Here is a 21,386-nt window from a genome sequence, read left to right as displayed (position 1 = left end):
TTCGGGCATTGCTTGCGTTTAGTTGAGAAACATTCGAAATATTTGCTGCTTTATGTTATCTTGGAAGCTTTTTTTATTTAGACACCATTTGGTCGACAGTGCGGTTTTGTGTTGTTTGAAAATCTATCCGAACGCAAGTCGTTGAGGCATCAGATTGTCGATTGCATGTTCGAGAAACACTGTGCGGTGCAGTTCATCGTGTTCGTGTTCCCTGAAATCCAGCCGTAAAGCTGCAGCTGCAGATGATGATTGATGAAGGCAAAAAAGATATCAAAAGTTTAACGAAATCAAAAAAACTACCACAATAGACGCAACACCCAAGGGAAGGTACACATGCTGCTGCATGTGCCACCAACTCTTACTAATTAAATGACTATAACAAATGCAACTACATCGTCCCGTGATGTATCCTACGACTCGAAGGTAAAAACATTAAAAAGAGCGCTTTTGTTCGTTGTGCAGCCGTTGTGCCGGATGCGCTTAATAGCAGCTTACTTAGGGCTGCTGCAGCGCTACCGTTTTGCGGGACAGCTGCAGCTCGTACGTTTCCTGCGCATCGTAACGGTCCACATTTGGGTGGCCCGCTTCGGACGCCGAGTATTGCACCTCCAGCAGCACGACAAACTCTTTCGGGAAGCAAATGTCCCCTTCGCAGAGGTTCAGCTTGAAGGTAAGCGCGACCGGATTCGACGGTTCGTTGCCATTCGTTGCGTCGTTCCCGGGCGGAAGTGCAATCAGCAGCTGAAGCGTTTTCGTATCGATCGTGCCCTTGGTACTGTCACAACTCCATCCACCGGCCGGCAGCTCCAGGGACCATTGTTGTGGTGCGCCCTCGGTCAGCTTGGTCGTTTGCTCGGGGAAGGTGAAATTAAACGTCAACCGGAGGGAGCTCTGACCCGCGTTGGGATGCATTGTGATTGGACGCGCAGGCTTCAGGGTCAGTGTGCCGGAACGGCGACCTCCTTGCTCCGCTTCGCCCGCCACACTGTCCAGCTCTTCCGGCACGCGGAAATTCAACTTCAGCGGACGGATGGTACAGTCGGTAAGGTTGGCCACCAGCAGCTCGTGGTTGTTGGTGTCGGCAATGTACAGCAGCTGCCCGGAGCGGTCCAAACACAGGCCGGCCGGTTCGTTGAAGCGTCTAACTGCACCGTTCGCTTCACGGAACTCGCACGTCGTGGCACAGTTCGTTGCGGCGTCGATTTTCTTAATCTTGTGATTGTACGTATCGGCGAAGTAGATGAAGCCGTCCTGTGGGTTGTAGGCTACACCGAGCGGGTGCTGAAACTTGGCCCCGTACTGCTTTCCATCCACATCGCCGAAAGCGAACAGATCCTGTGTGAACAAAAGAGAAACCGAATTATGCGTGATTTTCAAACACGACTCCCACCTTCTTACCAATGGATTACGATCGCCCCCGGCCACGGCCATCACTTTGCCATCGGCAAGTGAAATTTTCCTGATCGCCGAACTTTCGCTGTCCGCAAGATAGACCTCCTTCGCCGTTCGATTTATCGCCAACCCGGACGGTTGCGCGAACGCCGCACTCTGCGGGTACGATGTGTTGCGGTTCTGCTCGTGGCCGTTGCCCGCAATAGCCCAGCACGTTCCGGCACCGTACTTCTTGAACTTCCACCAGATGGTGTCCTGCAGGAAGAGGGCCCAGATCTGGTGAATGCCGGCCATCGCTATCAACAGCACGTCCTTGGACGGCGGTGCGCTCGCCTCGTCCGCATGGAACGACATGTCCAGATCGCGCGTCGAGTACACGGCCACATCCCACGGCGAGGACAGCAGCTGCTCTCGACCCACCTTCCCCCCGGTGCGGTCGTTCCCCTGCGTGCCATTGCCAGCGATGGTGCTGACGAGCCGCGCCTTCAGGTCGATACGCCGCACGGCATGGTTTTCGTTGTCCGCCACAAACACCACGTCCGTGCCCTGGAACGCCACACCCTGCGGGGCGTTGAACCGTGCCTTGGTGAAATTACCGTCCACGAAGCCGCTCTGCTTGCCGCCCACCTTGTGCAGCACCGTGCCAGCACTGTTGACGATCAGCACCCGATGGTTGCCCGAATCCGAAACGGCAAACAGTTGCTCCTCGCTGCCGCCCGCACCGGTCGGCACGGAGCACGCGACCTTGCCCGGGTACTTCATGTTGGACGCAATCGCCCCACTGCTGACCAGGTTGATCGGCAGCGAATGGCGCTTTATCTCGCCCTTCTCCCTGTAGAACCGGATCGCACTGCCGACGTACAGCTTCAGGTCCTCGTAATTGCCCTCGCCCATGATCACAAACAGCGGGTTGGCCCGCGGTCCGAGGATCATCAGCGTGGGCCAGCATTGGACGCGCAGCTTGCGCCACATCGCCGACACGTTGTCGTTCACGACGGGGTGCGAAATTTCGTACCGCTCGACCGCCGCCCGGATGTTGGCGGAGTCCTTCTCGTTCCGGAACTTGGCGCTGTGCACGCCGACCACGGCCAGCCCCTCCTCGATCGGGTACAGATGCTCGAGCCGCTTCAGGTTCGGCAGGATGTGCATGCAGTTGATGCAGCAGTAGGTGAAGAAGTCCAGCACCACGACCTTGCCGCGCAGCGATCCCTGCAGCGTTAGCGGCTCCGTCACGTTGAACCAGTCCAGGCCGTCCGGAAACTCGGCCGTCACGCTTTTGCCGTCCCGGTCGGCCACCTTCAGGTAGTCGTGGACGAGCTTCTGCCGCCTGCCCGCATTGCTGCCGGCCGCGTACAGATCCTCCGCCAGCTGGTTGCTGTTGCAGGCCAAGACCTCCATCGCGTCCTGACCCTCGGGCGACGAGCTCATCCTGGTACCTATCTTGACGGCGACGCTCGGGTGGTGAAGGAGGTGGGGAAACGTTCGCTGGATAAGGTGATGATGGGATCGGGAACTTTCACGCACGGCAGCAGCAGCGATTGTTTTGATCGGTGACGTTTCACATCGGAATGCAGCAGGCGTTTGACGGATCGCACCAGCTCGCGAGAAACGACGCAGCAAAACAACAAACATGGCACGTGTTTGTGTGTGCGTGTGATTGTTTTGGTGTGCACGAAGGACTAGCAAAGCATGCAGCAATAAAACAGGTGTGAAAAATGTGCTTTTGGATGAGAAAATTATGCAAATAATCACAGTTTCTCACTGGGTTATCTTTTTCAGCATTTTCCGCCCCGCAATGTCACGCATCAGTGAGACAAGCAGCCACCGCCTATCGTTCTACGACGTGCTCGAAGTTTCCCGCACAGCCACCTTGGAAGAAATCCGTCGATCCTATCAAACCCTCGCCCTACGATATCACCCGGACAAGCGAAAAGCCTCGGAACGGGAAGCAGGCGGCGACGAACGCGCGGATCAATTCATCCGCATCGATGAGGCGTGGAAAACGCTGCGGGACGAACGTTTGCGTCGAATTTACGACGCCGAGCAGATGCAGCGGGCGGAGGAATACTTTGTGAACGAAATCCTTACCGAGGCCGATTTCGAGCGGGATGCGGAACAGGGGGATGTGCTGTTGCGCACGTGTCGGTGCGGGGGATACTACATTCTGCCGGAGGATGTGCAGCCGGGCGAATCGATCTACGTTTCGTGCGATGAGTGTTCATTGATAGTGCAGGTTAATACAGTGCCGCAGCGTTAAGGCTACCATCCTGGCCAAATGGGATTTGCAAATTTGTAAAGTTGATTTAAAAAATATACTCCTATTTAACTAAAATACCACGAAAGATGTAAAAAACAAAGTTAATTTTAACTTATCGTTTACGCTATCTACAAACTGATCGTTTTGTGATCTATTTATCTTGGCCATCGCTAAACGTCAAACGCGTCTGCCAGCTGTCAAGTTTTCCGTCGCGTCATTAACAAAAAAAATCGAATCGAAAAAGTTTTCCCCGTGTCCAGAGAGGAGCAGCAGCCAAACGATTAAATACCGTCGCGCGAGAAAATCGGTCGTGTGTTTACTTCCCGAAACTAGTGTGGTGTCATCACTCCTACTCCATCATCATGAACGCATTCGGCGATAATTTCGAACAGCAGTCGGAGGTGGATCCGGCGGCCGAGTTTTTGGCCCGCGAACAGAACGCCCTCGCTGGACTGGAGGATGAAATTCCCCCCGTGGCCGCTGGAGCGGGGACCTCCGCCAATGGTTCCGTCAATGGCGATCCCGTGCCGAAAGCAGGTGCGTGTGTAGACAAGGCAGCTTCCACAAGTCGTTTTGCCCATTGAAGTGCAAGGCATCATACAGTCTCGGGTGTCGTACACATTGTTGGGGTGTGAGGGGGAAGGATTGCTGCTCACCAACACACATTCGTCTTAACAACATTAGTCATCTCCACCCTCGGTGCCGGACCGGGTGCCACATGCATATTTTTGATGTTTGATTTGTTGGAGAATCTTTCTCTGTTTGTCTGTGCTAACCCCAATCGGGGATGGGTTGTTGGTTCGTTAATTCAATTAACAAGGAACGAAACTTGATAATGCATCCCCTTCGTGCGTGCGTGTCCCAACGCCCCCGAGCGCGATGGATGGATAGTGTTTTCTGCCAACATATCGTTAGTGTGCTTCGATGTCATAAGTGTGCTTATCACATATGCATTACACACAGACGGACACACACACATCACTGCATAATGTAAACGCTTATCTACTGTTTCGCACAGCTTCCTACACTTGCGATGCCTATTTTTTCCGTTGTTCCGTATTGTTTTCTGATGCACAAGCATCAAGTATGTGCTTGTTACTGTCCAAAAACTGCTTTTTCCCTTAGGCTTCATTTCCATGTTGTTCCATGGATTTTCCGTCCTGTTAATACGCTATCACAATTTTACAACATCCAAAACACACACAAGGGACTATTATGTGCTAAAAAGTCCCTCCGTTAATCATTACAACTCCCACCGACATAAAATAGTCCATTTTTTAATCGATCATATTCCGATCCATCCAAATGCCGCGGCGCCAAGCAGCTGTGCATGTAATCGTTTGTTTTTTTCTAATCTAATTTTTGTTCATTTCATGTTTTCTTTCTTTTATTCTTTCTTTGCTCCGGATACGACACAACCAATGTTCACGCCCATTCTGCGCCGGCCACTCGGGGCATGATCGTGCTCTTTGTTTTTGGCTTACTACTACTACTACTACCACTTCTACCCAATTTTCTTCGGTTTTCGCCTGTTAACGATATGGTGGTGTCGTGCCGTTTATGCTAATAACGTTAATCTACTAACGGAAAAACAAAACCAACTGACGCATGTTTAAAAAAAAACAAACACTCTCAAAATTGTGCCAAAATTGCGCGCCGCAAACGATTTTGTTTTCTTTTGCTTCACGAAAATCGCGATCACACACACCCCCTATCGTACGCATACGAACAATAATCTCTCTCACATACACACGAACACACAGAATCGACAGGACTCGAAAACGAGCTAAACGGAAGCTTTGAAATGATCAGTAATGCCGATGCGCAAGATCCGCCCACCACTACTACTGGCGATAATAATCTCAACACAGGTAAATACATTACTAACGCAGAAGAAAACAAAAAAAAAAGATCAAAAATAGAAATCCCACCCCAAAAAGATACGAATGTTTTATCTACTACCAACGTCTTATTCAGGGAGTAAGTAGTTCATTTAGTACTGTTCTTTAGCGAGTTTTTTTCTTAAATAACGTTCCGTCTTTTGTTGAGCCATGTTATGGCTATGGCATCCTGACTTACTTCCCATTCTCTGTACCTTTCCATATAGTGACTAATATTTGTCCATGGTAGTTTATCATTGTCATTTCTTTTATCACTTGCCCCATCCTTACCTTTTAAAAGGAACTTGTTCTCAATCTATCCATCCAAAAATTTAGTCCCCTTTCGGTTTGGAATTGCGCATTCGGTTTGCAAATGATCAAAAATGTATCCCTATTTACGGTTAATCAGTTTCTTGTCGCAGAAAACATATACACAAATTCTCAATAACACACAGTACTGCTTTTGCGTTTTAAACATAATGTTTATTTTTTATATTTTTCTTTTACCAAAATTGTTCTTCAAAAGTCCTTTATGTCGAATACCGGATAAAACGTCCTCGTTCGCGCCTATTTATGGTATATTTATGATATTGTATTCCTGCCTAATTGTAATTGTGCTTAATAACAGGTCCAAACAACACCTTCATAGCAAATGCTACTTTAGACTTTGCGTTAGAATGTTACATTAAGAATACAAGAGGTATAAAACTTGTATTTAATATTTTCTAAATTAATCCTTGTGCACTTTCATGTGATAGCTTAGAATTATCCTCGAATTGTCGTTTTTTTCAGTTCAAGTTAGGAACATGCAATAATAATTTTAATTAAATGACATTAACATTTTTCTTGTACAAACAGATGAATATAGTATGAAAAAAGCTAATAATTGTGGCAAATATAAACATACAACCTTTCGTCGTATATGTTTTAAGAGAACAATCGTTTTCTTCCGGAATTATAAATTATATACATACAAACTCGCTTCTACTACGCCTTTCATCAGCTTTTTAGTAATGATATTTAATAACAACAAAATCGGTACCTCTGAAGAATGTGGTAAAACCAACGTAATGCAAGGGATAAAATGCTCTCATTTTATCAATCCATTTTTTTTTCTATTTATCGAATACATTAGCAGGACCAGGCAGAAGTAATTGTCTATGATGAAAATACGATGTAGTTTCTCTACGGTTGATCTTAAAGACACTTCCTTGTAAATGACCATTTAGTTTTAGTTAAATGTTTTACCAACTGGGAAGAACAATGCATTCCTCTTAACTAGTTATGCATAAATTATATGTAATATTTACTATAATTAATGTTTATAATTCTTCTTCTTCTTTGGCTCAACAACCGATGTCGGTCAAGGCCTGCCTGTGCCCACTTGTGGGCTTGGCTTTCAGTGACAAATTGATTCCCCCCCATAGCAGGATAGTCAGTCCTACGTATGGCGGCGCGGTCTATTTGGGGATTGAACCCATGACGGGCATGTTGTTCAGTCGTACGAGTTGACGACTGTACTACGAGACCGGTTTATAATTATTATTAATTAATTATTAATGGCAAAAATATATTTGCATCATGACTTTCACTTCCGATGAGAAAGAGTCAAGGAAGTATTCCATAACTATGAGAACCCTTGAAAAATCCTGTAACCTTCACTCGATCACTAAATTGGCTTTTAGAGAGACTAATATTTTTTTTAAAAAAGGATGAAATTACAGCGTTATGTTCATATTAGAGTTAGTGTTCATATTACAGGTATGAGATATATCCTCACGAGATAAATCGATATAGATTAACAAACCTCCCTTCATGTGAATATAATTTTATTAGTTTTTAAACATATAGTTATTCTTTATATAGTTTATTCTTTAAAGGATATGACCCACACTGACTCAAGACGAAATTCATCAACTCTACAGAAAAAATGAATGGAAGTAGATTCCAGTTTACGTGTTTACCGTGCCAACAAACAAACACACACACCCACAACCCTACGCGCCTCTCTTTGCAACACACGTGCAATTTGTTGTAGCGTGTTTCCGCTTCGTTCTTTTTGTGTCACTCTTGTGTACTATAAAGTAGTGTTTAAGTTTCGCCGTATCGTATACGCGTTTCCCATTTGGTTTCGTTTTGTGTTTTAGTCTAATAATATTTGTACAAATGTGTTTCTTTTTCTCTCGATCTCTCTTAGAAGATGATAATGATGATTTTGCAGGCTTCACAGGTAAGTGGCGCAAAGGTGGGGGAAATGGAATGAAAATTTGGGCATTAATTTTCTATCTCACTTTCTAACTTCTCTAACGTGCCTTGTTACGCGCAAATGTCGTTCTTACTGTAAATCCCTTTTTATTTAGCGTTTTTTGTTCTTAAATTTATTTAGCTGTATTTGTTGTAATTTATTCTTTAATGGCTGCTGTAGTTTTTGTTAGCATTGGCAAAACAGACAACACTAAATTAAAAACATTTAAACTTTGTTGTAGAACCATTTTAATCTACAATGAAAGCATCCTTTTCACTCTTCTAGTTACTATAGTGATACAATATTTAAAGCAGCAGACTACTCTTGAAATGATTAAACAAAATAACGATTTAACTACACTATCCCTTCTAATATCAGAGTGAATTGTGTAAAATTTCGACCACAACACTCTACCTGCTATTTCGATATTACAATTTCATCCTTCCTTTCCTGCCCCGCAGTGCCGAAGCAAGTGACGGAGGAACCGGAAAAGATACGCAAATGGCGCGAAGATCAGAAGGCTCGCCTGGAGGAAAAGGACCGCGAGGAGGAACGCAAAAAGGACGAACTGCGCGAACAGGCCCGCAAGGAGCTGGAGGACTGGTACAAGCATCACGAGGAAACCATTTCCAAGACAAAGTCAGCCAACAGGTAAGCTCTGCTCTGCTGCTGCGCTCAGTCGATCATATCAGTTGTGGCGCCGTGCTGTGTACAAAAAAAACTACTGCGGGAAAAAGTGACCAACCCCTCCTCCGCCACCAGGAGTGTTGTGTTGCGAGATTTCGTGGACAGTCCCGGATGGGGTTGGGGGCAGTACAGATTTGGGATAATGTTTTTGTTTTATATTCTAACCCGTCTGAAACCGTTCTTTTCTCTTTTGCTAAAACAAACAAACAAACACAAAAACAAAACAAAACTGTAACGTACTAACCAATCAACTTTTGCGCGATTTGTTTGATTTTGTTGATACGCGCCAAAACACACAGGGAATCGGCCAAGTAAGTAAACCGGAACTAAACCATACCGAAACCAAAAAGCACTCAATAATAGTAAAACAAACCGTTGCGTTTCTCACAGTTTGATTTGGCTTGCATTTTATTCCCATACTTTCTTTCATCCATTTTAATTTAATTGAAATTTGTTTGCGATTAGTTGATTTAGTTGATTTTATTCCGAAAAAAACTGAATGAATCTCAGACGATGTGTGTGTATGTGTCCCTTTTATTTATCTCTTTCTTTTGGTGTAATACTAAATTTATATACTAACTTCGAGAGTGTGTGATAGTGTGTATATATGTGTGTGTGCATTTGTTACTAACCCGTGATGGTCATCGGTTGCAATGACATTTAACCTCCCGTTCATCTTCAATTGGCATGTTTTACGTTTGCGCCTCCCTTTATATTGTTTTTGCATCATTTTTTTTAGTAACGATGATAGTATTGTTTTTGCACGCGGCGTTCACCATCGAAGCGACTAATTGGTGTGCCATTTTCTTCCTCTTCTTCGTTTGCCTGTTTTGCAGAAACGCCGAAAAGCAGTTCGTGGCTGAGACGGACGAAATCGAACCGGGCACGGAATGGGAACGGATCGCCAAACTGTGCGACTTCAACCCGAAGACGAACAAATCGAACAAAGACATCTCGCGTATGCGTTCCATCATTTTGCAGCTCAAACAGAATCCACTCCAGGCTACGAAGAAGGTTTAAGGCGCACGGGCAGAGGTACGCTTTTACACGCTTCTAGCATTCGTTTTGGGGGGATTAGAAAAGCATACGCAGACAGATCAAGGGCGAATGGAAGTGAAGGATGTGGGGAATGGGACGAATGGATAGAAAGTTCAGGAGGTTAAAGCAAATGAACCTTAAAGCGTTATTGAGATAATATAAATATTAACTATAGTTAATACAGTGCAACACTCGGACATTGCACGCCGCAATGTGCAACGATGCATGATGGGTGGTAGCAAAAGGCGTATAAATAATACCTGTATAAGTTACTGGTTAAAGTTGAAGCAAAAGAAAAGAAAAGAAAGAATTCCTCACACATATAATAGCAACACGATACATTCATGTGCAGATATGCCGTTAGCGATATATAAAGGTATAATACATATTTGAAAATAAACGATACACGAAAGGATGTCGTACACATGATGGCTGTTTGGTGTTCAATGCACCATTTCTTTCAAGTCAGTAAATCCGAACACCTCCATGTGTGGGGGGATATAAAACAAACAAACAAGTTGTCCCGCTTTTTTATTATTATTATCTCTTCTCAAACATTCATCCACACGATAATGATGTATTAGTTGCGCGATGGAGTTAGTCAGAATGTTAGTTGTAGGTTTTTCTTATTAAAAAACATACTGATGTTATAAAGAGAGACAGATGGACAAAAAGGTGCATTATTAAGAACACGCGTGCATGGTTCTTTTGTTTTTTCATGTGCCAATGTGAAATATTAATTCTCAATAATTTGTTTTGTTTCTGGCGCCTTTTCAAACAATCACGGGTGAAAGTACTACAGCAATTATAACATTTGGTCTTTTTGCATTTGTTTCTTGTCTCTTTTTTATGTTCGCTTTTTTGCTTCGTGTTCGAAAAACTCTGCTTTGAACAGCATGTTAAAAACTGCGATGGTGTAATAACGATAGTTTATATTTTTTTCATATTATTATATTGCTTTCTTACGAAATTTCATACGTGTGTGTGTTTTAAGGAAACTTACTAAGTAGGGGAACCTGGGGCGAAATGGTCACCTGCATTATTGGCAAATTAACATGTTTATAATGACTTCTAATGATTGAAATCATCAAATACAATGTTTAAAGCCCACAATGAACGTTTCATATCCTAAGATTTAAAAATAATTGAATGAATTCGCAAATAAAATGTTTGCTCAAAAAGATGTAATTTTCGCCGTCTCGAAAATAAGCATTCGTAAGAATTTATCTTTGAATTAGAGAGAAAAAAAGAATGTGTAACCAGGCACATGATATTTATCTATAATTATAATTTTGTATATTGTTTCACTTAGGGCAAAATGGTCGGTATGTTTTGACACGAGCAACATGATGAGGCTTGACTAAATTATTCAACAAAACACTTTAATGCTAAGCTTAAATCTCTACTCTCATAATGAGATGCAAGAGCTCAAACCAAAACCTAAAGTTCAATGTTGTGTTCCATTTTGCCCCTTTGTTTTGATGTTGATGTGTAACATTTTGGGTAAGACCATTTGGCTCCATAGCAAGACCCTTATTACCCCGCACAATACATTTTTACGACGTTGATTTAAAGTTGATTTTTAAAATGAATTTTAAACATATATATTTGTTATTAATGGGTAAACTTCTGATTGTTTTTCTTGAATAAGACGTTGCAGTATCGATTGCCGTTAAAATAACAGTGTAAAGTGGTTTAACCACAATAAGATACAGTCCAAAATCCTTAACAGGTCCATTTTGCCCCGCCTTCCCCTAAATATAGATAAAAATATAGAAAAAAAAAACGCTAACATTTTTACATTTTCAAATAAATATTTATGTTTTAATACTAAAGCAATACAAACATATTCAAACTAATTCGAAATAAAACAAAATATAAGACCTCTGGTGCGTCTGTATTTTTAACTAGTTTACTCTATTTATCTATACCGTTTTCAACACGCTCTAAAATCTGGCGCTTAATGACTATTATTTACTAGATATTAATGAATTTCTATAAAAATACGCTTCTCCAAAACAGTTCCTGCGGAAGTGTGAATGGGTGCTTTGGGTTTCGTTTGTGCTTTGTTTCCGTGTTTTTGTGTGACAATAGAAACTTTCATTATTTTACTTGCCGTATGTTTTTGTGTTAATGTTGGGTGTTGCCATATGTGTTGTGTAAAAATAGGGAGAAGATTGTTTGGAAACATTCACGGCCCCGTACCCATGTTGCTGGGTGGACAGAGCAGAGACGTGTTGCAATTATTACAATATTATAACAACTAACAATGGGCCTCATCGCGAACGAAAGTCGATAAAATTTATCCGATCGGTTAATTTGCTCGAATCCACCGGTGGATAATTTTCTCCACCGGTGGATAATTTCTCCACCGGTGGATAACTCTTTCCGATTCGAGTAGCCATTGATTTTGCCTATCTGTCAATTACACTTTTGTTTACATTTAGAGGTGTTGTTTTGCGGAATGAATAAAATAGTAAATTTTGCTTATTTACGGACCATCTAGTGAAGAATCTACACCATGCCTTAGACAGTACTGACTGTAGGCCTATTCAAACAATCCGGGTAAAGTGTAAAACGGGTTGTAGGCTGAACAAGTCTAGTTGAAACAAAATCGTATGAACTGGAGGACGAGGTTTGAATCCTTTCTGAGCTTGCCACCTTCACTGACGCTTATCCTGTGCCATATACCATGTGCGTCCATCAACTCCAGCCACCGCGAACGTTGGATCCGTGAACGTCCGTATTTTACGCCCTCGTGCAAAAATATATTGAAACAACGCGGTACACTTATTCCGTGCAATAAGGAGTGTCCGAAACCGCTCACGGTCTCTCGCCCTCGCCATTCCATTATCCTGGCCTTAATGACTGACGCCTCCAAGTCATCTGGCCACTTAAATTTAAACCTACTACGCCCTCTTCGCAATTGCGGATTTAACCGTAAGCGGACTGATTGGCCGCAGGAGGCTCCATGGATATAAAGTCCAGCATATATGGTGTGTACAGTAGTCTCATCCCGGGCCTCCGTGAACGATAGAGGCTCCACGGACGAAGGGACTCAATGACTACAAGGGGACCCATATATGAGGGATCCCAAACAACATCCCCCACTCCCAAAAAAAAAAATTAAAGTATATTTGTTTCAAAACCAAGTGATGAAATCCACTCCTCACCACCTTCCGCACAACACCTGGGTCGTTCGTTTCCATGCGTTTAACATGGCCTGTCCACTGAAGCCTGGCGAGCTTGATACGACAATGAGTGTGCTTCCACACATACGATGATGATTTCGTCAGATTTGATAAAAATAAAATAACTACGTTAAAATTGTAATGTATGTGATTCAGAAGAGAAGCTATTCAAGTGTACATATTCGTTTAAATGGATGAACAAAAAAATTCATTGGGTGACACGTTTGTCACGAGGCGTGGAAAATAGCGATGTGTGTGTCAATCCGAACACTCCCGGGCTGTACCCTTCCATAAGCGACCCTGAGTTTTTGGGGATAGTCCGGAAGGTACAAGTAGGCACAACACCTTCGATAGGTGCAAAACAACGCAAACGATTCCGACCGGAACTCGCCGCTCCAACGGATATGAGTTGCTTATAATTTCTTGTACCTAGTGATAATACTGGTCTTCCCAATCTCGTTGCATTTACGTGTCGGAACCGATTCTAACATGCCATAAGGCCATAACATAAGGTTGGATAAAAGAGAAGGATTAGCAGAAAAGGATATTTTTGGTTTCTTATTTCTTATCTTGAACTATAAAAACTAGATACCTGTTATAAACCTAAATTTATGTGTTTTGATTATTTATTAAAAAAAAAAAAACAGGTAAATTTATATTTTCTAAAAAATAATATTTTAGCTAAATCGAGTGATAAAACATCTTAAATAACTCAAACAGCGATAAAACATCCTTTTTTGCGAGCTGCGAAACATGGTTTTTAATATTATTTAGTTTTCCACTGTTATATCAACTGGGGTGGAGCAGTAGATATGGCTATCCGACTGAAATGGTTTTTTTTATATGAAGTTTTCAACTGCATATCCCACTGCTCGACTTTTTAACCACGTTGCTATGGCGGCAAACACCATTCCACTCCACTGCCAAACCGATCGGTTAGCGAAGATTCTGATTGAGAAAACGCAATTGGATAACATTGGAATTTTGCTAACCGATCGGCTAAATTATCCACTCCGTTATCGACTTTCGTTCGCGATGAGGCCCAATGCTTGCATCCTAGCGCAGTAGTGGTGTTTTCGATTACAATAATTTTGCATTTATATAGTGTTTGCTTTTTGTTGCATTATTACTAATATTCTATAATTATAACTATTATTATTCTCATTAATAATATTATTATTAGTTGTCTGGTTATTATGGTTCCGTTTTTCGATGACTCAACACGAGGTTAAGGGGCTCGAAAGTGTACCCACTTCGAAAGCCCACTCCACCCGATGTCAATACTGTTATTTCCATCCTTGTTACTGTTCGATTATAAAATTTTGATTTTAAAAACATTCGGGCATACATACATACACATACCATTATGCAATGTACGTGTACCTGGTCTGTATACATGCGGTAGTAACCCATCACCATTCATCTTAATTATTGCATCGTTACAAATCGCTTCGTTAGTAAGTAGTAGTTATAGTAGTTATTCAATGTTGTTGTGTTTGTATGTGTGTGACTCAATCTTTACCATTTGTTTTGTTGTATTAATAAATAGTACTGGAATGGAACAATGTGTGGTGGTGTGCCCGTAACGTTTGGTGTGATACATTAGTTAAATCGCTCGCGAATTGTGTTATTTAAAATGCCATATTTTTGTTTGTGAAACTCTTTTGTATGTGAATATATATATAGGAATTTCTTGAACTTTTTTTGTATCTTGTATTGAAAAACTGGTCTGATGAAATGGTTATCTTCGAAAGGGGCAGAGTGATTGTTAAGAAATGGGAGGTTTAAATTTTGCGGCATGCTCTTTATCTTTCTCTCTTTTGTATCCCTTTCCTCTTCCATAATGACTCTTCCCCATTTCAAGCATCGCAAGCATGTGCGTGCTATTGCTTTCCTGGTTCGATGTTTTTTTTTTGTTTAAAGCTATTACGCGTTACACTTTGGATATAACAAAATCGTTACCTTTACCACCCGAAATGTGCGGGAAAACGGAAACGGGCGGTTTTGAAATCTCGCTGCTTACTGCAGCCACCAACCTTGGTCCGCGACGCATAGTAGTAGTAGTAACTCGTTTTGCTGCTTCGTATTTTCTTCAATTATTACGCTAATTTTTACCCGCACGCTTGCGACATTTAAGTTTGACAGTGTTACAAGTTAGACAGGATACAAGTCATTAAGATTTTAAAAATTCATTGCTTTCCTGTGTATGTATGTGTGTGTGTGCACGGGTGCACGTGTATCGTTCTAACATTATTATCAATTCGCCTCCAGCCCCCTGGTACATTATTATTGGTGCATTTTAAATGGACATTTTGTATGTGTCGACACTAGGAACATGACTGACGCGAGGGCTATTATTTGAATGAGTAAAATGTAATGGAGTGAAGTAAATGTAGAACCGTGTTCATAAAACTACAAAGCCTCTTGTTTGGATGTCCGTTGGACGGTGCAATATAAAGTACAAATACTGTTACGAAGTTGCAATGAAATTGATGTAGCGCATTTTGTTTGCTCCTCTTAGCGAATAGGTTGAGGTCATAGTGGATGCAAACGAGAGAATACTATTAACAACACATCTTTCATTAAAACTAATGTTGATGATGCATTTAATTAAAAAATAAAATGAGTTCGCTGTAAAGCTGGCCTGAATGATCTACCCCGCCCATCTGGAATCAATCAGACGAAAAACTGGTTTGATTTTTACTCTTCTCCTAACTGGGCGGTGTCTTTACTATTGGTACAATAAAATCACCGCGTTAAAATAGTTTTTCTTTTCTGTTACTGCGTGCTGCTGCTGCTACCTGCCTGTGCCTTCAGCATTACTGCACTGTGGACGTTTAACTACAATTCGCGTTGTAGCTTGTACGTCCTATAAAAGCTTATTATTACTAATGCTATACTTAATGGTCCTTTTGAAAATCCTTTTGGGCGTTGCGCACTACCACTGGGAATCGTTTTTTGTGGTTTGTTTTGTGTAAAAAGGATGCAGCACGGGGGAATATACTGGGATAAAGGATTTTCCTTTCTTTTCCTCCCTTGCCTAAAGTGGGTCTATGTACGCAAACTGCGCTTGCTTTACTTATACGGTAGTATTACAATTGATTGCTTGTCTGTTTTGCTAGTGGCTAGATAAGGTTTGCTAGAAGTAGTCGTGTAGTAGTAGTAGTAGTAGTAGTGGTGGTGGTGGTATTATTATTTTGAAATAGTTTAATTACGACATTACAGGCGTAACGTCGCTCCCCTAATGCTAGGTTGTGTATGTGTGGCTAAACAGTGTCGGTGTAGTACAGTTAGATTATAGGAGTAGTCGATGCTGTTCAAGTACATCCGTTAAAATATAGCTATCATCATCTAGTGTGATAGAGCGTAAGTTCTACTATCGTATTGTTCCTTTTAGGAGCAAGCAGATTCCTTTTCGTACCTTTGTTAGCTTTGTTGGTCCACGGTAAACTGGCCTCCCCGCCCGCATTGCTGGCTAGAGAAAGCGGTGCTTAAGTATTGCAATATACGTTTGTTTTTTTTTCTCGCTTTGTCTCATTGCTATCACTGGATTACATATTGCCTGTCGAATGTGCTCCATGGAACAAAACACTTCGTTTAAATACTGTTTAAAGACAAATGATTTTCGTTAATAAAATCTTAAAATCGTAAGAAATGAGTCTGTCATTGACTATTACTTATTACTACTACGCGGCAAAAAGCAGGCTCCTGTCCACAAATTTACTTGCTTGTCGAAAGAAACAATACAGGTGAAAACTACCTTTCGTATGAGATTCAGGAATTCCGTGAATGTTTGTCGTTTTTGCCCGCTATCTCCGCTGTATCAGTTAGAGATGGTCCAGCAGATGTACTTGAGATGCTTGCCAAAGCCAACAATTTCAAGATCTGTACGTGAAGAGAGAATTAATTTAATAAAGCAATCAAATCCAAGAGCCCATTGCACCGTTCCGATCCGCCTTCACCTTCAATGCTGCACCCTTCGAAGCCAATGTACTTGATCGTGTTCCATGACAGCGCCTTCAGCCCGTCGCTCGTGATCGGACAGTGGCCCACGTTCAGGTCCTCAAGCGTCTTTCCGCACCTCTCGTTAGCGATCGTTTTGAGAAATTTGTCCGTAATGCTCGTGTACGACAGGTTCAACCGTACCAGGGGCATCCCGCTCAAAGAGTCCGCCGACCCGTCGCCCACCTGTTTGCACGACTCGAGATCGAGTGTGTCCAGCTGGGGGCAGCTGGTGGCCAGCAGCCGCACAAACTCGTCATCCACCTGTGGACAGTTTTTCGCGTACAGATGCTGCAGCTTGCCCAGCCGCTGTATCATTGCGCACAGCCCGGGCCGGGTAAACCGGTAATTGCCCTCGGACAGGGTAAGGCTACGCAGGTGAGGACACTTTTCCGCCAGCAGTGCCAGCAGGCCGTCCGTGATGGTCGATGTGGACAGGTTGACACGGGTGAGGGACGAGTTGAGCAGCAGCCGGGGCAATTCCTCGTCGTGGAAGCCTTTGTGAACGCGCACCACGTTCAGAAAGATGGCATTTTTCACCAATGCGGGCAGCAGCTCGAGATACTCGATGTTTTTGTACAGTTGAAGATTTTTCGCCACAAATCGAATGCATCTGGGAGTGTGTGTGTGGGGAGGGAGGAGAATAAATGGGAGAAAGTAAGCATAAAACACCGTTGAAATTTGGTTGGATGTGGGCGACAGGAATCGTCGTCCAATGTGCGTGGGACGCTATCTGCCCCACCATATGGCGTCGTGACCTGTGCGTTCGCTATACGTACGAGTGAAACAGCGTCTCTGGCTGTTGGCCAGGCCTCACACTCATTGTTGTTGCTTTTCCGTCTTGGTTTCACGACACGAGCTGACGCCTTTATTGATCCGGCGATCCGGAACTGGGAGGAAGGGGGGCACTTGGGTATAATTGTACTGCGGCGCACACGTACGGTGTGCTATCGCGAACTAAGGAATAAGAAATGGAACACTATTTACATCGAATATTCACGACGAAACGGAGAAAACGCGACGTAGCAACACACGGACATGAATGTTTATAAACAAAGCAACCAAGCTGATTGTCATGAGGATGGGTCACCCTGTGCCTTGGCTTGATGCTTGCACAGTGGTAGCTTAGTATGGCGATGCAAACAAATTGGGTTTAGGGTAGTTTTTGTTGCAATTAAAGTTCATTAAAAAGACGTGGATTTTTTTACAATTGAATCCGACACCATGAAATGCCTTAAAATCCATTTAAGTTATGTTTGAAATAAGAAATTAAATTTTATCCAAATTACGTGTCTTTGCATCCACTATGCATTGCGTAATAACACGAGGCTGTCAAAAAGTACCTGACAACTGGTGAAACGAAACTGCAAATAATTTCATCAGCAGAACTATACAATCTGCGTTAAATAGTTATTTTCATAGAAAACTCCACAAATTACTCGCTCTGCAGCCATGTCTAGCTTCGGAAGTGCGGACACGCCGAAAGCAAACGTCGATCCTGAGTTGCAGGACTTTCTGATGGCTGAAAACGAGCGCGCCCGGCTTAGCGCACAGGTAAGAGTCATCTCCGACCGCATGCATTCAATGCCACTTGTATTCTTTAACGTTCTTTTGCCTTGCAGATCCACGAGTTCAATGATATCTGCTGGGACAAGTGCGTGGAGAAGCCGAGCAACAAACTGGACAGCCGTACGGAAACGTGCTTGGCGAATTGTGTGAACCGCTTCGTCGACACGTCGCTCCTGATCACGCAGCGTTTCGCCCAGAGCCTACAGAAGAGCCAGGGAATGTAAAGGGCTCTGGTTAGTGGGGTACCGTTTCAATGGGAACGCATTTTGGGATGTAGTTTTTAGTTTCAGCAGGGCCCTTTAATCATACCATTCTGTTCTGTTAAATACATAAGTGCAGAACGGCATATATAATTTACCTCCAAGGAAAGTGAAAATGTGGATTGATTATTGTTTAAACAGTTTAATGTTCGTCTTTACAGTTTCATATTATCCCTGACTGATAATTTAATGGAATACTCAAGACAAGGATGATGACAGGTACAAAATTGGGTAAAAAATTCATATCGAGGAAACAGGATATGAGGGCACCCGGTGCTCTACTCGAAAACATCTCAAATCGATCGCTACAACAAGTTCAGCTGGACCTTCGTTCCGGATCCAGAACAGGTTCTGGTACAGTTACAAGAAGCAACAAAATCGGAAACAAAATCGGTTATAGGACCGGGTCAGTATCAGTTCCAGGACTGTTATGGAATCATCAGCCGTTCCAGGGCCGTTATAGGTTTGATATAAGTTCCAGGACCTGTGTGGGTTTAGTATCGATTCCAGGATCAATATGGGTTTGTATCAGTCCCAGAACCGATGTGGGTTCCGTACTAGCCTCAGCATCGATATGGGTTCGGTATCGGTTCCAGGATCGATGTGGATCCAGTATCAGTTCCAGAACCGGTATGTGTTTGTGATCGGTTCCAAGACGGGTATGGGTCCAGTATCAGTTCCATGGCCGATATGTTTTCAGATATACGCCATACGTCTTTGAACCATGGATACTGTCCAAATTTAATGGTGTGGAGAAGTTCGCCATTAATGGAGGGATAACGGATTGGCAGACGAAGGCGTTAGACCATGAGCAGTTTCGGGCACCTCTGTAACAAGCCCAAGACCGCACAACGATTGTAGCACAGGATAAGTAAGTAAGCGGATGTAACGCATCAACAATCTTCCTAGAATTTCATCAGGTTTAACTTGTATAGAATGAAGCTTATGCATTCGTTTGTACTAAAGTTCTCACAACTTGGAGCATTTCGATTATTTCAATTTTCATACAAATTATATGGAAATTGGTATCATTACATCGAATCGAACTCGTTATACAATGTTCCGTTGCATTTAGATGTTCAGAACTTCACGTTGCAAAAAAAAGAATCCCAAGGCTAACGATTGAATTTTCAATGTCCATGATGAGGAAAGCAAACGTACCGTAGTTTCATTTATTGCATGAAGTTTTTCGTGCTCAATCCTTCAGATAAAGAATCCGAACAAAGGTAACATAACGTAGGTGAATTAAAGGATGGCATTGTGATTTTTTGGATATATTTAATTGAAAACTGTTGAACAAAAATACGAAAATATTATGACTTATGTACCACACGAAAGGAAAACGAATTCATTCCCGTTTACCCGAATAAATGTTAGAAATGAAGAAAGTCGCATAATCGTGCGTTAAGGAAAACAGGACAGTTTTTTTACGCGTTTTAGTTGATTTAAGCGTTGTAGTGTTGTCCAAAGTTACGAGTGTAGTAACATAGAGGTAATACGATTTGCAAGGCAAGTTTTCATTAAACATGTGGAAGAAAGCATTTTCGCTGTAGTAATTGTTTTCGCTCATTTCAAAACTAACAATTAAATCAATAAATATATAAATAAATAAGCATACAACAATAGGATTTCCTGGAGTATGAGTGAGGATGGTATATATCAGTGAAATATGTGTCATTATAGGAAGAGGCGGATTTTTCTAAAAGCGGATTGAGCGGCCGCGGAAGATCCCGGCCTGAAAAAGGTCCCTAGCTACAAACCTTCACATGTCAGTTCGCTTTTATATGCGATTGATTTTCTTATTAATGCACATATGAACGATAACGTTTAAAGCAATCAAAATTGTTACTTGGCTAATTTTTGAAGGCCTAGACAAACTCGACATACTTTCTCACTCTTCCATATTAGCAATAAAAGCTCTCATGGCAAGAAAGAATGCATAATTTTTTTAAAGAACTTCGTCGTTGGTCTCGAATGCAAGGGCGACAAGTCTACAAATACGCAAGTACAGGATAATCATAGCCTGACCCTTGGAATTCAGGCAATTTCTATGTATCTGTGAAACAGGAAATCACACAAGCTTTGTGCAATGGCTTTCACCTCTCATACACATGATTGCGCAAACAAATGATTTGCAAAATTTTCCTTACAAATACAAAAGTATAAATTAGTTAAATTCGTTTTTTTTTCTTAGTCTTTCCAAATAGTCCTATTAGGTCTGCTAGAATTGTCAGGTTGTTACAGTGGTCAAATTTGTGAAGGTGGATCAGTACTGACATTTGGAAAGTCTAGAGTTTTAATAACGCCAGTTTATCTTTTCATTGTTTCATCCATATCCATATGCAAGATTCCTAGCTTATAAATACGACCAATTGCGCATTTGTTTTGCAAGACTTCTGTAGGAAATGAAAATGTTCTTACACCAAACACTGGCTAGTATTTGATTAACAACCGCTGACAACCGCTAGCCAAATTTTGTGGTCAAAAAGGGCAAACTTATAATTAAAAAAAAACAGGTAATAGCCAAATTAATAAACGAATCATATAAGTGTGTGAAAGCAGTTTAAATTATATGAAGGGAAAATAATCGCATACTAGTAAGCAAAATGAGGCGCAGGGTTCGTGAACAGTACTTTGTTGATCACTGAAACTCAAGATGCAGAGTATCTTGGGGATTCGGTGCTGAACAGCGGTAAAATTAGATGGAGCAGCATGGTTTAAACATTGAGCGAAGACTACGCTGAAGAGCGAGGGTGAAGGACTGGGCCCCATGTCAGTTTCTCAGTACTCAACTGTGAGTGGGATAAAAGAAGTGGAAAATGAAACTTCTCGACAACCCTTTGGTATGTTATGCATGTTTTAATT

General features: G+C 42.4%; 5 protein-coding genes across 14 annotated transcripts; 3 read left to right on the top strand and 2 right to left on the bottom strand.

The window, feature by feature from the left end:
* Positions 1-49: 49 nt before the first annotated feature.
* Positions 50-3,024, bottom strand: LOC1275334 (NHL repeat-containing protein 2). The gene is made up of 2 exons (XM_314572.6): positions 1,399-3,024; positions 50-1,335 (listed from the first exon to the last, which is right to left on the bottom strand). The coding sequence occupies exons 1-2, from the start codon at positions 3,022-3,024 to the stop codon at positions 496-498; spliced, it is 2,466 nt and encodes an 821-aa protein (XP_314572.5). The 3' UTR covers positions 50-495.
* Positions 3,025-3,187: 163 nt separating this feature from the next.
* Positions 3,188-3,724, top strand: LOC1275333 (dnaJ homolog subfamily C member 24). The gene has a single exon (XM_314571.4). The coding sequence runs from the start codon at positions 3,188-3,190 to the stop codon at positions 3,647-3,649; it is 462 nt and encodes a 153-aa protein (XP_314571.4). The 3' UTR covers positions 3,650-3,724.
* A 287-nt stretch (positions 3,725-4,011) lies between these two features.
* On the top strand, positions 4,012-9,923 carry LOC1275332 (clathrin light chain). 9 transcript variants are annotated; one of them, XM_061659631.1, is made up of 6 exons: positions 4,012-4,186; positions 5,413-5,520; positions 7,730-7,759; positions 8,236-8,425; positions 8,761-8,772; positions 9,298-9,923. In XM_061659631.1, the coding sequence occupies exons 1-6, from the start codon at positions 4,012-4,014 to the stop codon at positions 9,479-9,481; spliced, it is 699 nt and encodes a 232-aa protein (XP_061515615.1). In that variant the 3' UTR covers positions 9,482-9,923. The 9 variants fall into 9 exon arrangements, with proteins under 9 accessions (XP_061515615.1, XP_061515614.1, XP_061515621.1 ...); XM_061659630.1 differs by having other exon boundaries at positions 7,727-7,759; XM_061659637.1 differs by lacking the exon at positions 5,413-5,520.
* A 5,344-nt stretch (positions 9,924-15,267) lies between these two features.
* LOC1275331 (F-box/LRR-repeat protein 20) lies at positions 15,268-17,770 on the bottom strand. 2 transcript variants are annotated; one of them, XR_009766328.1, is made up of 4 exons: positions 17,472-17,770; positions 16,653-17,305; positions 16,368-16,575; positions 15,268-16,294 (listed from the first exon to the last, which is right to left on the bottom strand). XR_009766328.1 is itself a non-coding variant. In XM_061659626.1 (3 exons), the coding sequence occupies exons 1-3, from the start codon at positions 17,513-17,515 to the stop codon at positions 16,514-16,516; spliced, it is 759 nt and encodes a 252-aa protein (XP_061515610.1). In that variant the 5' UTR covers positions 17,516-17,770; the 3' UTR covers positions 15,268-16,513. The 2 variants fall into 2 exon arrangements, 1 of the variants encoding a protein (XP_061515610.1); XM_061659626.1 differs by having other exon boundaries at positions 15,268-16,575.
* A 244-nt stretch (positions 17,771-18,014) lies between these two features.
* On the top strand, positions 18,015-18,637 carry LOC1275330 (mitochondrial import inner membrane translocase subunit Tim8). Its single transcript, XM_314568.4, has 2 exons — positions 18,015-18,246; positions 18,315-18,637. The coding sequence occupies exons 1-2, from the start codon at positions 18,145-18,147 to the stop codon at positions 18,483-18,485; spliced, it is 273 nt and encodes a 90-aa protein (XP_314568.3). The 5' UTR covers positions 18,015-18,144; the 3' UTR covers positions 18,486-18,637.
* The last annotated feature ends 2,749 nt before the right edge of the window (positions 18,638-21,386 follow it).

The sequence above is a fragment of the Anopheles gambiae genome, chromosome 3, assembly GCF_943734735.2.
Source record: "Anopheles gambiae chromosome 3, idAnoGambNW_F1_1, whole genome shotgun sequence".
Classification (NCBI taxonomy): domain Eukaryota; kingdom Metazoa; phylum Arthropoda; class Insecta; order Diptera; family Culicidae; genus Anopheles; species Anopheles gambiae.
The sequence above is the reverse complement of the archived record's forward strand: the minus strand, read 5'-3'. Positions and strand labels throughout refer to the sequence as shown.

Bases quoted from the DNA above. Each gene is read 5' to 3' on its own strand.
- LOC1275334 (XM_314572.6), bottom strand. From the start codon at position 3,024: ATGTTTGTTGTTTTGCTGCGTCGTTTCTCGCGAGCTGGTGCGATCCGT. The intron at 1,336-1,398 runs GTAAGAAGGTGG...TTGTTCACACAG, and splicing joins GGGGCGATCGTAATCCATTG to GATCTGTTCGCTTTCGGCGA.
- LOC1275333 (XM_314571.4), top strand. From the start codon at position 3,188: ATGTCACGCATCAGTGAGACAAGCAGCCACCGCCTATCGTTCTACGAC.
- LOC1275332 (XM_061659630.1), top strand. From the start codon at position 4,012: ATGAACGCATTCGGCGATAATTTCGAACAGCAGTCGGAGGTGGATCCG. The intron at 4,187-5,412 runs GTGCGTGTGTAG...ACGAACACACAG, and splicing joins CGATCCCGTGCCGAAAGCAG to AATCGACAGGACTCGAAAAC. The intron at 5,521-7,726 runs GTAAATACATTA...GATCTCTCTTAG, and splicing joins CGATAATAATCTCAACACAG to AAGATGATAATGATGATTTT.
- LOC1275331 (XM_061659626.1), bottom strand. From the start codon at position 17,515: ATGAGTGTGAGGCCTGGCCAACAGCCAGAGACGCTGTTTCACTC. The intron at 17,306-17,471 runs GTACGTATAGCG...ACACACTCCCAG, and splicing joins CCAGAGACGCTGTTTCACTC to ATGCATTCGATTTGTGGCGA. The intron at 16,576-16,652 runs GTGAAGGCGGAT...CTTCACGTACAG, and splicing joins CGAAGGGTGCAGCATTGAAG to ATCTTGAAATTGTTGGCTTT.
- LOC1275330 (XM_314568.4), top strand. From the start codon at position 18,145: ATGTCTAGCTTCGGAAGTGCGGACACGCCGAAAGCAAACGTCGATCCT. The intron at 18,247-18,314 runs GTAAGAGTCATC...TTTGCCTTGCAG, and splicing joins GCGCCCGGCTTAGCGCACAG to ATCCACGAGTTCAATGATAT.